The 14,863-nt window shown below is 42.0% G+C and overlaps 1 protein-coding gene across 2 annotated transcripts in view; it reads right to left on the reverse strand.

The window, feature by feature from the left end:
- Window positions 1-14,863, reverse strand: part of psme3ip1 (proteasome activator subunit 3 interacting protein 1) — a 69,824-nt gene that overhangs the window by 24,489 nt on the left and 30,472 nt on the right. For both annotated transcript variants that reach the window (XM_084316003.1, XM_084316004.1), the window contains one exon: window positions 10,792-10,914. In XM_084316003.1, the coding sequence (XP_084172129.1) occupies window positions 10,792-10,914 (123 nt within the window). The remainder of the gene's footprint in view (window positions 1-10,791; window positions 10,915-14,863) is intronic.

Raw genomic sequence — 14,863 nt, forward strand, 5'->3', positions numbered from 1 at the left:
TCGGTAAAAAAGCCAATATCGAGCATCCCTAAAATCGATGCATCGATTCTAACACATTAGAATCGATGCATTTCGATTAATCGATGCCACAGACCCTACCTAACCGATGGACCACTCATCTGGACCTTGGGGACCGACACCGGGCCAGGGACCAGACCTTGAACAACAGTGTTCTACTCTACTAACATCTGTTTCTCTGGCCTCAACCACTGTGCCCTGGAAACATGACACAGTTCTACAGGCTAAGAGCAACCTGATCAGTCCAGAGAGAGAGAGAGAGAGAGAGAGAGAGAGAGAGAGAGAGAGAGCGAGAGCGAGAGCGAGAGCGAGAGCGAGAGCGAGAGCGAGAGCGAGAGAGAGAGAGAGAGAGAGAGAGAGAGAGAGATAGAGAGAGAGAGAGAGAGAGAGAGAGAGAGAAAGAGAAAGAGAGAAAGAGAGAGACAGAGACAGACAGAGAGAGAGACAGACAGAGACAGACAGAGATACAGAGAGAGACAGAGAGAGAGAGATAGAGTGTGAGAGATAGAGAGAGAGAGCGAGAGAGAGTGTGAGAGAGAGAGAGTGTGAGAGATAGAGAGAGAGAGCGAGAGAGATAGAGTAAGAGAGATAGTGTGAGAGATAGAGTGAGAGAGACAGATATACTGGCAGAAATAATGAGAGAAAACAGAGTGAAAGACTGATGTGTAGTGGTGTTATGGTGTTATGTAAAGATGATCTATTCTTACCAGTTCTCACACAGCACTGATATAAGTGTGTATGTGTGTGTATGTGTGAGTGTGTGTGTCAGTGTGAGTGAGTGTGTGTGTGTGTGTCGGTGTGTGTGTGTGTGTGTCGGTGTGTAGCAGTAATGGAGAGCTCTGAACTGTCACCGTAGCGATCAGCCTAAGATACGGTTTCCATGACAACACTTTCTTGTCCGTCAGCCTAGAAGGATGGAGACAGACAGACAGCAGACAAACAGACAGCAGACAGACAGACAAAGAGGCAGAAATGGAAAGTAATGTATTTGAAGAAATGCTAGCCCTGGTTATACAGAAGCAGCTCTTTATATCTAGCCCTGGTTATACAGAAGCAGCTCTTTATATCTAGCCCTGGTTATACAGAAGCAGCTCTTTATATCTAGCCCTGGTTATACAGAACCAGCTCTTTATATCTAGCCCTGGTTATACAGAAGCAGCTCTTTATATCTAGCCCTGGTTATACAGAAGCAGCTCTTTATATCTAGCTCTGGTTATACAGAAGCAGCTCTTTATATCTAGCTCTGGTTATACAGAAGCAGCTCTTTATATCTAGCCCTGGTTATACAGAAGCAGCTCTTTATATCTAGCTCTGGTTATACAGAAGCAGCTCTTTATATCTAGCTCTGGTTATACAGAAGCAGCTCTTTATATCTAGCTCTGGTTATACAGCAGCAGCTCTTTATATCTAGCCCTGGTTATACAGCAGCTCTTTATATCTAGCTCTGGTTATACAGAAGCAGCTCTTTATATCTAGCCCTGGTTATACAGAAGCAGCTCTTTATATCTAGCTCTGGTTATACAGAAGCAGCTCTTTATATCTAGCTCTGGTTATACAGAAGCAGCTCTTTATATCTAGCTCTGGTTATACAGAAGCAGCTCTTTATATCTAGCCCTGGTTATACAGAAGCAGCTCTTTATATCTAGCTCTGGTTATACAGAAGCAGCTCTTTATATCTAGCTCTGGTTATACAGAAGCAGCTCTTTATATCTAGCCCTGGTTATACAGCAGCTCTTTATATCTAGCTCTGGTTATACAGAAGCAGCTCTTTATATCTAGCTCTGGTTATACAGCAGCAGCTCTTTATATCTAGCCCTGGTTATACAGAAGCAGCTCTTTATATCTAGCTCTGGTTATACAGAAGCAGCTCTTTATATCTAGCTCTGGTTATACAGCAGCTCTTTATATCTAGCCCTGGTTATACAGAAGCAGCTCTTTATATCTAGCTCTGGTTATACAGCAGCTCTTTATATCTAGCCCTGGTTATACAGAAGCAGCTCTTTATATCTAGCCCTGGTTATACAGAAGCAGCTCTTTATATCTAGCTCTGGTTATACAGAAGCAGCTCTTTATATCTAGCTCTGGTTATACAGAAGCAGCTCTTTATATCTAGCTCTGGTTATACAGAAGCAGCTCTTTATATCTAGCTCTGGTTATACAGAAGCAGCTCTTTATATCTAGCCCTGGTTATACAGCAGCTCTTTATATCTAGCCCTGGTTATACAGCAGCTCTTTATATCTAGCTCTGGTTATACAGAAGCAGCTCTTTATATCTAGCTCTGGTTATACAGAAGCAGCTCTTTATATCTAGCTCTGGTTATACAGCAGCTCTTTATATCTAGCTCTGGTTATACAGCAGCTCTTTATATCTAGCTCTGGTTATACAGAAGCAGCTCTTTATATCTAGCCTACCTGCTGAGGAGTATGTTGTTATTAAACAGGTCAAATCATCTCTTCTAGTGATCTACAGAGGATGGTGTTAGGAACACTGTCTGGTCTTAACAGACTTAAAGCTCAATCCCTGCTCATAACACTGTCAATGCTGCCACATAATCCTCTCCATAATAAGAATAAACACTGAACTAGGAAGAACAGCTTTCTCAAGCGTCACACCTTGGGCATGGAATGGGCTACAGGACCATATCCACTTAGACACCCTGGTCTCTCTCTGCGAATTTTAATCTGTATTACATAACTTCCTGCAAGAAGAATGTCGCTGCTTTCTGTAGTCGGGTCCCAACTGCAAAATTACTGTATTACCCTGTATTTTACTGTCATACACTTTTACTATTATGTAGACTATTCTGTTTTGTGTTTTTGTGTTTACATGTGATGTATTGCATATTGTATACATGCACTTTTATTATGTTCTTGTGCGATGTATCGCACATTTTATTGCTGTCTGATATATTGCAAATGTTATTGCTGTCATCTTGGCCAGGTCTCCCTTGCAAAAGAGATCTTGCGTGCACGACAAAGGATAATAGTGATGATCTAGCGTTGATTTCAGGAAGATCTGATAATCAGATGAAAAATGACAATGTGTTTATTAGGGGTGGGAATCGCCAGAGATCTTGCGATACAATTAAAAAATATATATATATATATATTAACTGCAAAGTAAAACTGTCAACATGTTTTATCTAATAGAATAAAGTTCAGTCTGTTCATCTCATTTCAATAATTTTTATTGCAGAACATGGTATTTTCTCAAGCAGACAGATGTAAACACTGTAATCTGTGTTGCATGTACCTGACAAACTGAACTGTTTGTATTACAGTCATATTCCAACTTAACTGAATGCACATGATGTGTGCGTGTGGACTACTGTACTATTACAGGTATTGAAATGAACAATGCAACTTCCTTATAATTTTTTATTTTTTTTTATGAATAATTAAATATCGATACTTGGCGTCCCTGTATCGATACTGGCGATACTACTACATATCGATTTCCCCCCCCCACCCCTAGTGTTTATTGAATTACACAAAAACGCTGTTTTCGTGTCTTTTCCCTAGAATTGCTCAGAAGCGGCCGGACTATGTTCATATTCAAACCGGTATAAAACCAGAAGCAGCTCAATGAGACTTGACGGCGTTATTAGACCCATAGCTGTAATATAAAATATAGGTTTAGCTCTACAAAGTACAACTACATTTACATGGGGTTAATGGACGGCACGTAAGTGGTCACTTCCCGTAAGGGGCGTGGCACTCAATGTGTTAAACGGCCAACCACGTATATATACGTGTTACCACCAGGCCACGTGAGCGGATCGGCGCGGCCGAGAAATCCGCTCTTCGCTCTTTAAAGCTTGGTCCGCTCCGCTAATCGATCATGTTGACCCCGCCCCCAAGTCGCTCTCCGCTCGCTCCCCGCTCACCTTGAATCGAGCGCTCCCCGCTCCCCGCGCCAGATCGCTCGGCAGATTTTTTATTTTTTTTGGAGCATGGTGTAAATTAGCTCAAACTACAACAGTCTACACCCCCTGGGCCCCTTAACAATTGTTTGTATTGAGCCGCATTGTAATTGTACCCATTCTGCAATGTTAAATAAGGTTGTTTATCCATTCACTAGCTCTATTAAGCGATGATAGGCTAGCCGAGCCACAATGCTATGGTCGCTGCCATTAACGTTAGCATGTAAGCTAACGTCAACAACAATGGCGTCGATACTTTTTCTAACAGGAGTGAGTGTGGGCGTCTCTACAGTGACAAAGCCTGAACAGGATATCACAGGTTCACCCTTCTCATTAGTTGAAAATGGCCTTCATGTTTGTACATCGCCATCTGTTGCTTTGGCATTGTACTGCATGTATATTACATCAACAGTGTTAAACCACTGTGAGCGACCTGGAGTGGATTGGAGCGGAGGAGAACTCTCGCTCCCGACGTCGCGCCGACCCATTTTAAAACCCACTCCTCGCTCACGTCAAAACCGCCCGCTCCGCTCCCCGCGCCGCTCACGCTCCGATCCGCTCACATGGCCTGGTTACCACTCGATTTTGCTTTTATTCCATTTAAAGCTGTATGTTGGCTGGAAACGGCATATCAGGACTCCGAAAGTGCAGTACCTGCCAGATCCTGGTATTGGCGCCGTCTGGATAAGGCAGTTTCCCTTGTTGCAGACGGGGTGTCACCTTTTTTTCACTCTGGGTTGGCTTTTCTGTTAGCCTGAAGCGAGGGCTTCAACCGATCGCCTGGAATACTTATTGCGACGCAAAATTCAGTAAAGGTATATCATCAGCCAATGGACATATCGATCTACCAGATGGCGATCAATAACTGGGAAATTCTTTTTGGAATCCAACCGGCCACAGGTAAGAGCGATTTGACATCAATTCGACGGCCTTGTTCTCATAGCCATCCACCCGGTCAACGTATGATGTTGCAATAACGAATGCCGTTATTGGTAATCAATAATCAGAAACTACTTCCCCCGCCCCCCCCCCCTTTCATGCATTCATGGTGGACCATGATACCGATCATATGCATTTAGATTTTTAACTCTATCTTGTGTAGGGCCGAAACGCCAATCGATTTAACGTTATTAGCTTAGCGCTTTGCAGGAATTACCATAGAACATTGCGGTATATAGTTCATATTCACAACACTATAAAATGGGAACGTATTGATGAAAAAATTATTTCTTTATGGCCAGGGGAGGAAACAAACTTTTTTTCAACTGGCGAGTAGATGATTTTTTTTACCAGCTAAACTGATTTTTTACCAGCCAAAAATAAATCGCTAATTGTGATAATTACTTCTTTGTATGTCTTCATCTAAATTGATTTTCAATCATAGTAATAATCACACCGTGTCTCTACTCTTTAAAATATTTATTAGCATAAAACATTAATAAGTGTCTCTACTTTCCACAATATTAGCATACAACATGTATTAATCACACTGTCTCTACTCTTCAAAATATTAGGATATCACATATTAACATGAAAGAGGGAACTATTCTGGACTGGGTTGGGCTGAACTGGGCAGTGAAAGATGCTGGGCTGGGCTGGGTTGGGCAGGGAAAGTTGGGCTGGTCTAGGTTGGACTGGGTTGGGCAGTGAAAGAACCAAGCATTTCACTGTAATGTAATAACTAAATAAAACAACTTGAACTTGACTTGTTACATTTGCACTCTGGTTGGATGCCAAACGTATTCTGGTTGTACTGTACTTGTGCTGTATGATAACAAAACATTGGAATCGAATCTCATGTCAACGCTAGGGGTTCAGCAGGTGTATTCTGAATGACAAGTATGACAACATCACCGTTGTGAAGGGCATATGGGCGAGTGGTGATATGGGGGGAAACCCGGTAATAATAAAATGTCACTCGGCTGCATTTAAGCAAAGCCGCTCAGTATAGTCCACTTCACTATGTTGAATGCGCGTTATGGTAGCTTGTTACATGCTAGGTAGCTAGCCGGCTAATGCTGGTTAGCCTCACATCCACTTGTCATTCTAATCCGACTCGAAGGAGAACGTCGCATGCTGTTGTTCGCCCCCATGTCAGACCGCACTGATATCCGAAAGCGACGACTCTACATGCAATTATTTTCATCCACAATGTGTTTTTGTCTAAGTTTGTCTAGGTTGTCAAGCCGGTGACAGGTCTGTAGGTCCACGCGCAGTGGTCTGTCCACTTCCCCTAGATGTGCGACATCTTCTAGAAAACGAGTGTTCATTGGAGGAGCTTAGAGCGCATCTGTACAACGATGATGTTCATTGGTTATGGTCGGATTATTATGAGGCGCAAATGGGAGGAATCATAAGGGGGGAGTCAGAGTTCGGCTTGTGCCAGTGAGCGAATCAGCAGATTGCAGAATGATTTTTTTGTTTTGTTTTGTTTTGTTTACTAGTACTCGCCAGACTGGCGAGTGCTCTTCATGAATCACTCGCCAAACATAAAAAATACTCGCATTTGGCGAGTAAAGTGGCCTAATTTCCTCCCCTGTTTATGGCATATTGAAGGGAAGGTTTATACTGTCAATTGACAATGACAATGGACACATAGCAATAATATACAATATAGATTTAGCTCTACAAACAACCTCACGCACAGTGAAACCTTGTATGAAATGCTGGCCTCATAGAGTGAGATTAGACGGACCCCAATGGCCCTGAATGTGTTAAATAAAGGTTAAATCAAATAAAATAATAAACCAGGTACTCAACAACACACACCAGCATCTATCTATGTGTAGGTGGTGGGTTGTGGTCATTAGGGGTCATGTGGTGGGATGTGTAGCATCTATCTATGTAGATGGTGGGTTGTGGTGCCAGTAGGGTGGTATTTATATAACAGCTTTTATCCAAAGCGCTTTACAACTTGTGCCTCACATTCACCCATTCACTCACACATTCAACACATTCACATCCATGATGGTATACCTTCATACTCCGTAAACTCCTCCTCCCAGCCCTTGGAACTGTTCTGAAATGTGTGTGAGAGAGTGTAGGTATGTGTGATCAAGGAGAGAGAGAGTGTGTGTGTGTGTGTGTGTGTGTGTGTGTGTGTGTGTGTGTGTGTGTGTGTGTGTGTGTGTGTGTGTGCGCGTGTGTGTGTGTGCGTGCGTGCGTAGTAGCCAGCAGGCATCTAGCTAAGCCCTGAGCTGAGAGCGATCTGCCAACATACACAAAGCTGCTTAGCATACATTAACATCTACACACAACCTAGCTGAAACACTACACACAACCTAGCTGAAACACTACACACAACCTAGCTGAAACACTACACAACCTAGCATGAAACACTACACAACCTAGCTGAAACACTACACAACCTAGCTGAAACACTACACACAACCTAGCTGAAACACTACACACAACCTAGCTGAAACACTACACAACCTAGCTGAAACACTACACACAACCTAGCTGAAACACTACACAACCTAGCTGAAACACTACACACAACCTAGCTGAAACACTACACACAACCTAGCTGAAACACTACACAACCTAGCATGAAACACTACACAACCTAGCTGAAACACTACACAACCTAGCTGAAACACTACACAACCTAGCTGAAACACTGCACACAACCTAGCTGAAACACTACACAACCTAGCATGAAACACTACACAACCTAGCTGAAACACTACACAACCTAGCTGAAACACTACACAACCTAGCTGAAACACTACACAACCTAGCATGAAACACTACACAACCTAGCTGAAACACTACACAACCTAGCATGAAACACTACACAACCTAGCATGAAACACTACACAACCTAGCATGAAACACTACACAACCTAGCATGAAACACTACACAACCTAGCATGAAACACTACACAACCTAGCATGAAACACTACACAACCTAGCTGAAACACTACACAACCTAGCATGAAACACTACACAACCTAGCATGAAACACTACACAACCTAGCTGAAACACTACACAACCTAGCATGAAACACTACACAATCTAGCTGAAACACTACACAACCTAGCATGAAACACTGAACAACCTAGCATGAAACACTACACAACCTAGCTGAAACACTACACACAACCTAGCTGAAACACTACACAACCTAGCTGAAACACTACACAACCTAGCATGAAACACTACACAACCACAACCTAGCATGAAACACTACACAACCTAGCTGAAACACTACACAACCTAGCATGAAACACTACACAATCTAGCTGAAACACTACACAACCTAGCATGAAACACTACACAACCTAGCTAAAACACTACACAACCTAGCTGAAACACTACACAACCTAGCTGAAACACTACACACAACCTAGCATGAAACACTACACAACCTAGCTAAAACACTACACAACCTAGCTGAAACACTACACAACCTAGCTGAAACACTACACAACCTAGCTGAAACACTACACAACCTAGCTGAAACAATACACAACCTAGCATGAAACACTACACAACCTAGCTGAAACACTACACACAACCTAGCTGAAACACTACACACAACCTAGCTGAAACACTACACAACCTAGCTGAAACACTACACACAACCTAGCTGAAACACTACACACAACCTAGCTGAAACACTACACAACCTAGCTGAAACACTACACACAGCCTAGCTGAAACACTACACACAACCTAGCTGAAAATCTGAAACACTACACAACCTAGCTGAAACACTACACAACCTAGCATGAAACACTACACAACCTAGCATGAAACACTACACAACCTAGCTGAGACACTACACAACCTAGCATGACACACTACACAACCTAGCTGAAACACTATACAACCTAGCTGAAACACTACACAACCTAGCTGAAACACTACACAACCTAGCATGAAACACTACACAACCTAGCTGAAACACTACACAACCTAGCATGAAACACTACACAATCTAGCTGAGGCACTACACAACCTAGCTGAAACACTACACAACCTAGCTGAAACACTACACAACCTAGCATGAAACACTACACAACCTAGCTGAAACACTACACAACCTAGCTGAAACACTACACAACCTAGCTGAAACACTACACAACCTAGCTGAAACACTACACACAACCTAGCTGAAACACTACACAACCTAGCTGAAACACTACACAACCTAGCATGAAACACTACACAACCTAGCTGAAACACTACACAACCTAGCTGAAACACTACACACAACCTAGCATGAAACACTACACAACCTAGCTGAAACACTAGACACAACCTAGCTGAAACACTACACAACCTAGCTGAAACACTACACAACCTAGCTGAAACACTACACAACCTAGCTGACACTACACACAACCTAGCTGAAACACTACACAACCTAGCATGAAACACTACACAACCTAGCTGAAACACTACACAACCTAGCTGAGACACTACACAACCTAGCATGACACACTACACAACCTAGCTGAAACACTACACAACCTATCTGAAACACTACACACAACCTAGCTGAAACACTACACAACCTAGCTGAAACACCACACAACCTAGCATGAAACACTACACAACCTAGCATGAAACACTACACAACCTAGCTGAAACACTACACAACCTAGCATGAAACACTACACAACCTAGCTGAAACACTACACAACCTAGCATGAAACACTACACAACCTAGCATGAAACACAACACAACCTAGCATGAAACACTACACAACCTAGCTGAAACACTACACAAAACACTACACAACCTAGCTGAAACACTACACAACCTAGCTGAAACACTACACAACCTAGCATGAAACACTACACAACCTAGCTGAAACACTACACAACCTAGCATGAAACACTACACACAACCTAGCTGAAACACTACACAACCTAGCTGAAACACTACACAACCTAGCTGAGACACTACACAACCTAGCATGACACACTACACAACCTAGCATGAAACACTACACAACCTAGCTGAAACACTACACAACCTAGCATGAAACACTACACAACCTAGCTGAAACACTACACAACCTAGCTAAAACACTACACAACCTAGCATGAAACACTACACAACCTAGCTGAGACACTACACAACCTAGCTGAGACACTACACAACCTAGCATGACACACTACACAACCTAGCCTACGCCTGCATCTACTACACACTACATACTACATCTACTACACACTACATCTACTACACACTACATACTACATCTACTACACACTACATCTACTACATCTACTACACACTACATCTACTACATCTACTACACACTACTACACACTACATCTACTACACACTACATCTACTACATCTACTACACACTACTACACACTACATCTACTACACACTACACACTACATCTACTACACACTACTACACACTACTAGGGACTAGGCCTACAGAGGGATGGCCCTTCAGAGCAAAGTTCCCCGACTGGCCACAACTCTTTCATTACACTCTTATGAGAGCTTGAAGGCAAAACTTTAGTTTACTTGTTTTATTTTTTACCAAATACTATTTGAATTAGCGATGGAATTCTCTTTCCCCGCTGAACTGTACGAATGGAAAACCATGACCCCAAAACCGCACCACCCCTAGTGTTTATATATTTATATCATGTATATTGAAAATACTGTATATTATATATTCTGCATTCTAGTAGCTGTGTATATAATGAATATTAAAGGATATTCTGTATTGTAGTAGTTGTGTGTATATAATGTATATAAAGGATATTCTGTATTGTAGTAGTTGTGTGTATATAATGTATATAAAGGATATTCTGTATTGTAGTAGTAACTCTGGCGCCACCTGGTGGCACTGAAAGTGTTAAAGGATATTCTGTATTCCTTGAGCTCCTGTTGTTCCTCGTCCCTCCTCTGTTTCTCCACCAGGCTCTGTTGCCTGGAGACCTCGTTCAGGAAGTTACTCTCCTCCTCGTCCAATCCCTTCACCATGTTCTCTGTTTCCATGGAAACAAACACACGCTCAACAATGTGTCAGTGGAGGATAATGACAATGGAGTAGAAACTGAAATTAATTCATGAAATGAGCAGAGGAATGAGAGGAAAAGAAAGGAGAGTGGAGGAGAGGAGAGGAAAGGAAAGTGAAAGATAATGCCAACAGAAAATTGCAGAGAGAGGGAGAGAGTGATACAAAGACACTGGCATACATAGAGAATGCGAGATATGGGGTGAGAGAGAGAGAGAGAAAGACAGACAGAGGGAGAGACAGAGACACTGGCATACATAGAGAATGCTAGATATGGGGTGAGAGAGAGAGAGAGAAAGACAGACAGAAGGAGAGACAGAGACACTGGCATACATAGAGAATGCTAGATATGGGGTGAGAGAGAGAGAGAGAAAGACAGACAGAAGGAGAGACAGAGACACTGGCATACATAGAGAATGCGAGATATGGGGTGAGAGAGAGAGAAAGACAGACAGAGGGAGAGACAGAGACACTGGCATACATAGAGAATGCGAGATATGGGGTGAGAGAGAGAGAAAGACAGATAGAGAGAGATACAGAGACACTGGTAGGCCGGTCACAATAACAAGTTTTTCTGGGCGATTAATTGTCCCAGAAATTATTGCGATAAGCGATATTATTGCCGTTTTGAGAAAAGATTTCACTAATATGATAATAGCATAATAATGCAAGGAAACCGGTTCAAAGTGCAATATACACTTTTATTTCTAGAGAATATTAACAAAAGAATATTTAACATTGGAATTGGAAGACATTTTAAATATCCTAAATAAATAAAACCAAAAACAATTAAATGGACTCTCAGCCTCTGTTTAACTAAATGCACTGTAGTAAAAAACAAAAACAATATATAAAATTGACTCTCAGTCTCTGTTGGCAAAAACATTGTGCAACGTGTTGCTACTTAACACATTAATTTCCAAAAACGAGAATTCTCGTGTCTGTGCCCCAACCGTTCAGTGCCATAAACGAAGATTCTCGTTTCTGGGTCGTTTTACCTTTTTTTCTATTTTAATACCCTCTTCAATCTCGGGAGCTGTGTGTTGCCTGAAAAATGCATAGTGGGAATCTGAAGGTGCAGTACCGGCCGCATCCTACCAGGCGGCGGTATCGAGCTACATTTCTAACATTGTATCCTGGGCTGTGGAATGACCCCAGGTCTCGGACTAAATTGTTTCTTCTCGGGGATTGATTGATTGATTGATTGAAAACTTTATTAACAGATTGCAGAATGGGTACAATACAGTACAGCTCAATACACATGGTTTTGTCAATAGTCCAATGTACAATTTTGTTTGTTTGTACAGTGTCTCCTCCCCCCCCCCCCCTCAATGTACAGTTTTGCTTATACAGTGTGCCCCCCCCCCCCCCCCCAACCACCTCCAATGTAAATTACCCAGTATGGTTGTCAATATCCCAATGTACCCAACCCCCCCACCCAACCTCCTCCAATGTACAGTTTCTACGTCAAATGTATATACTCCCTTTTCTTGACTCCTTTTGTATCACAAACAGTACTGTATTTGCAAATCTGGTATGTCATAAATGTATAGATGTAACAGTACTGACTATCTGTATGTCATGTATGTCATATATGTCCTGATGAATTGAAAATGGGGGACCCTGATGTAAACAAGACGAAAGTCTTTCTCTGGTCTGCATCCCCTTAACAATTGTGTGTATTGAGCTGTACTGTACTGTACCCATTCTGCAATCTGTTAATAAAGTTTTCAATCAATCAATCAATCAATGACATGGCTTGGTTTCATGTTTTGAGGTACCTTCAATTATCTGTAAATAATACATACATACTCTATCTAAATAGATTAAATATGATTGTCCCTGAGGGCAAGTTGTGTTGTTGTCAGATCGATCAATGAAATACGTTGCGCGCTCAGCGCTGTGGAATGAAGGAAATGCGCATGGGGATCGGATTTGGATGTTATTCTTTGGAGTCATGTTACAAATGGAACAGTCTTTCCCCGCCGAACACAAGTTACTTAACGTTACACAGGTCGCGCTATGCAGATGCTTAGCTTGCTAACGTTAAGATAGCAGTGTAACTTAATGTTACACAGCACTATGCATGCTTGCTGAAAGCAGAGCAGAGCTCTCTGTCTCTCTGTCTGTCTGTGTTCGCAGCACCTCTCAAGCACCCAACACGCAGCGGGCCCCGCCTCCCTCCCTCTTTGCATTCCACCCAAAAACTGAATTTCAGTCCAGTTTCTTAACTATTAACAGCGGAGCTGTTTTGTAATCTTCACTCTGCAAGTAAATGATTCTTCCGGTTCGCACACACACATATTATTAGGGGCAAATACGGGGGAAATGCTCGCACTGTAGAGCATATATATAATTATATATATAATTAGTAAACTGTCGGGGGCTTTTATTGCCCCCCTTAACTGATTTTCGAGGGCATTTGGTCAATTTTCGAGGGCATTTTGCCCCAAGCCCCCGTTCATTTCGAACCCTGCCGATCCGTATGTTATGGTCGTTTATGCCGTCGACCAAATGGGGATTGGATCTACCAGATGGCAATCAAGAAATTAGAATATTGTTTTTGGATTACTCCCGGCCGAAGGTAAGGGCGATTTGATGTCAATTCTAGCTTGATCCTGCAATGCTTTCATAGCGATCGGGCTGATAACCGTTTTTAGTGTTCAATGTGAATCGAATAGTCAGAAACTTACCCCCCACCCCACCCCCCCCCCCCCCCCCCCCCCCCCCCTTTCATGCATTCGTGATGGAACATAATGTGGACCTATAATGTGGATTTGAATCCGGAACAATAGCGGGTTCAGGCGAGGAACGCTAGCGTCTACAATGTAATCGACGTGTAGGGCTATAACTCAGCATAGTAGACCGCTCTAAAACCATACTTATATTCACCACGGTATAAAACGGGAACATATGGATGGAAAAATTATTTCTTTTTTGCATCTTGACAGGAAGAAACCCAGTGTCAAATGACTATAGTACTGTATCCATAGCTATTAGGGGTGGAACGGTACGCATTCGAACCGTACACCGTACGACCTCCCCGGTTCGGGCATGTGTGTATTGTTCGGTTATAAGTACCGGTAATAAGTTAGCCACGAGCTAACTAGCATTAGCCGCAAGCTAACCGTGGAAACGCTCACAGCGAAGTGACTCCACGACACCAGTTAAATTTTTTGGGGAAGGTGGGGTATATTGACGAGGCTTGACAACAGAGGTTCAAAGATAACTTCATATTTATTGGCTGTTGGTTTATATTATCATCAGGGCTTCTCCTTCCAACGCAGTGTTACTGTTGACTATTTACTTCCTTGTGTGACGTCACTTCAAATACGGCATCCAAGACACTCAAAAAGCAAAAGCGAGTCGAGTCGATTAGGTACCATGCAGTGAAAAGCGGCATAAGAGAATACTTCATAATGTTTCATGCAATTAAAAAGTAAATATATATTTAGTACACATGATTTATTTATTTTAAATAACAGTGACTTTTCCTTTTTGATAAGAAAGTCTAGTGCTGGTTGAGCATATGCATACTTTATGTTGATGGCCTTTGTCTATAATGTGGCCACAAAAATTTTAAGGTTTAATAATTTAGTTTGTTTGCACTAAGTTAATACTTTGACAAATGTTGCCTATATTTTCGGTCTTTCAGTTCGGTCTTTGTGTGCCAAACATTATTAAAGGTAAACCTTTTTTTTTACCAAATAAATGAGAAGCATGTTTAAATCAGCAATGTCTCCCCTCTCTCTCCTAGCTCTAACCGTCACTGTCAAAATGATGTGCCTGATGTCAAACTGCCTCATTCTTTCAGTTTTTGCATGACTACGTCCTTGAGAATAACTGAAAAGTTGGATTATATTTAGGCTATATATCTTATGCCTATGGTATTTTTGAAGTGTTAGATAAATAAAAATATT

Source organism: Notolepis coatsorum (genome assembly GCF_963971535.1).
Source record: "Notolepis coatsorum genome assembly, chromosome: 6".
Lineage (NCBI taxonomy): Eukaryota > Metazoa > Chordata > Actinopteri > Aulopiformes > Paralepididae > Notolepis > Notolepis coatsorum.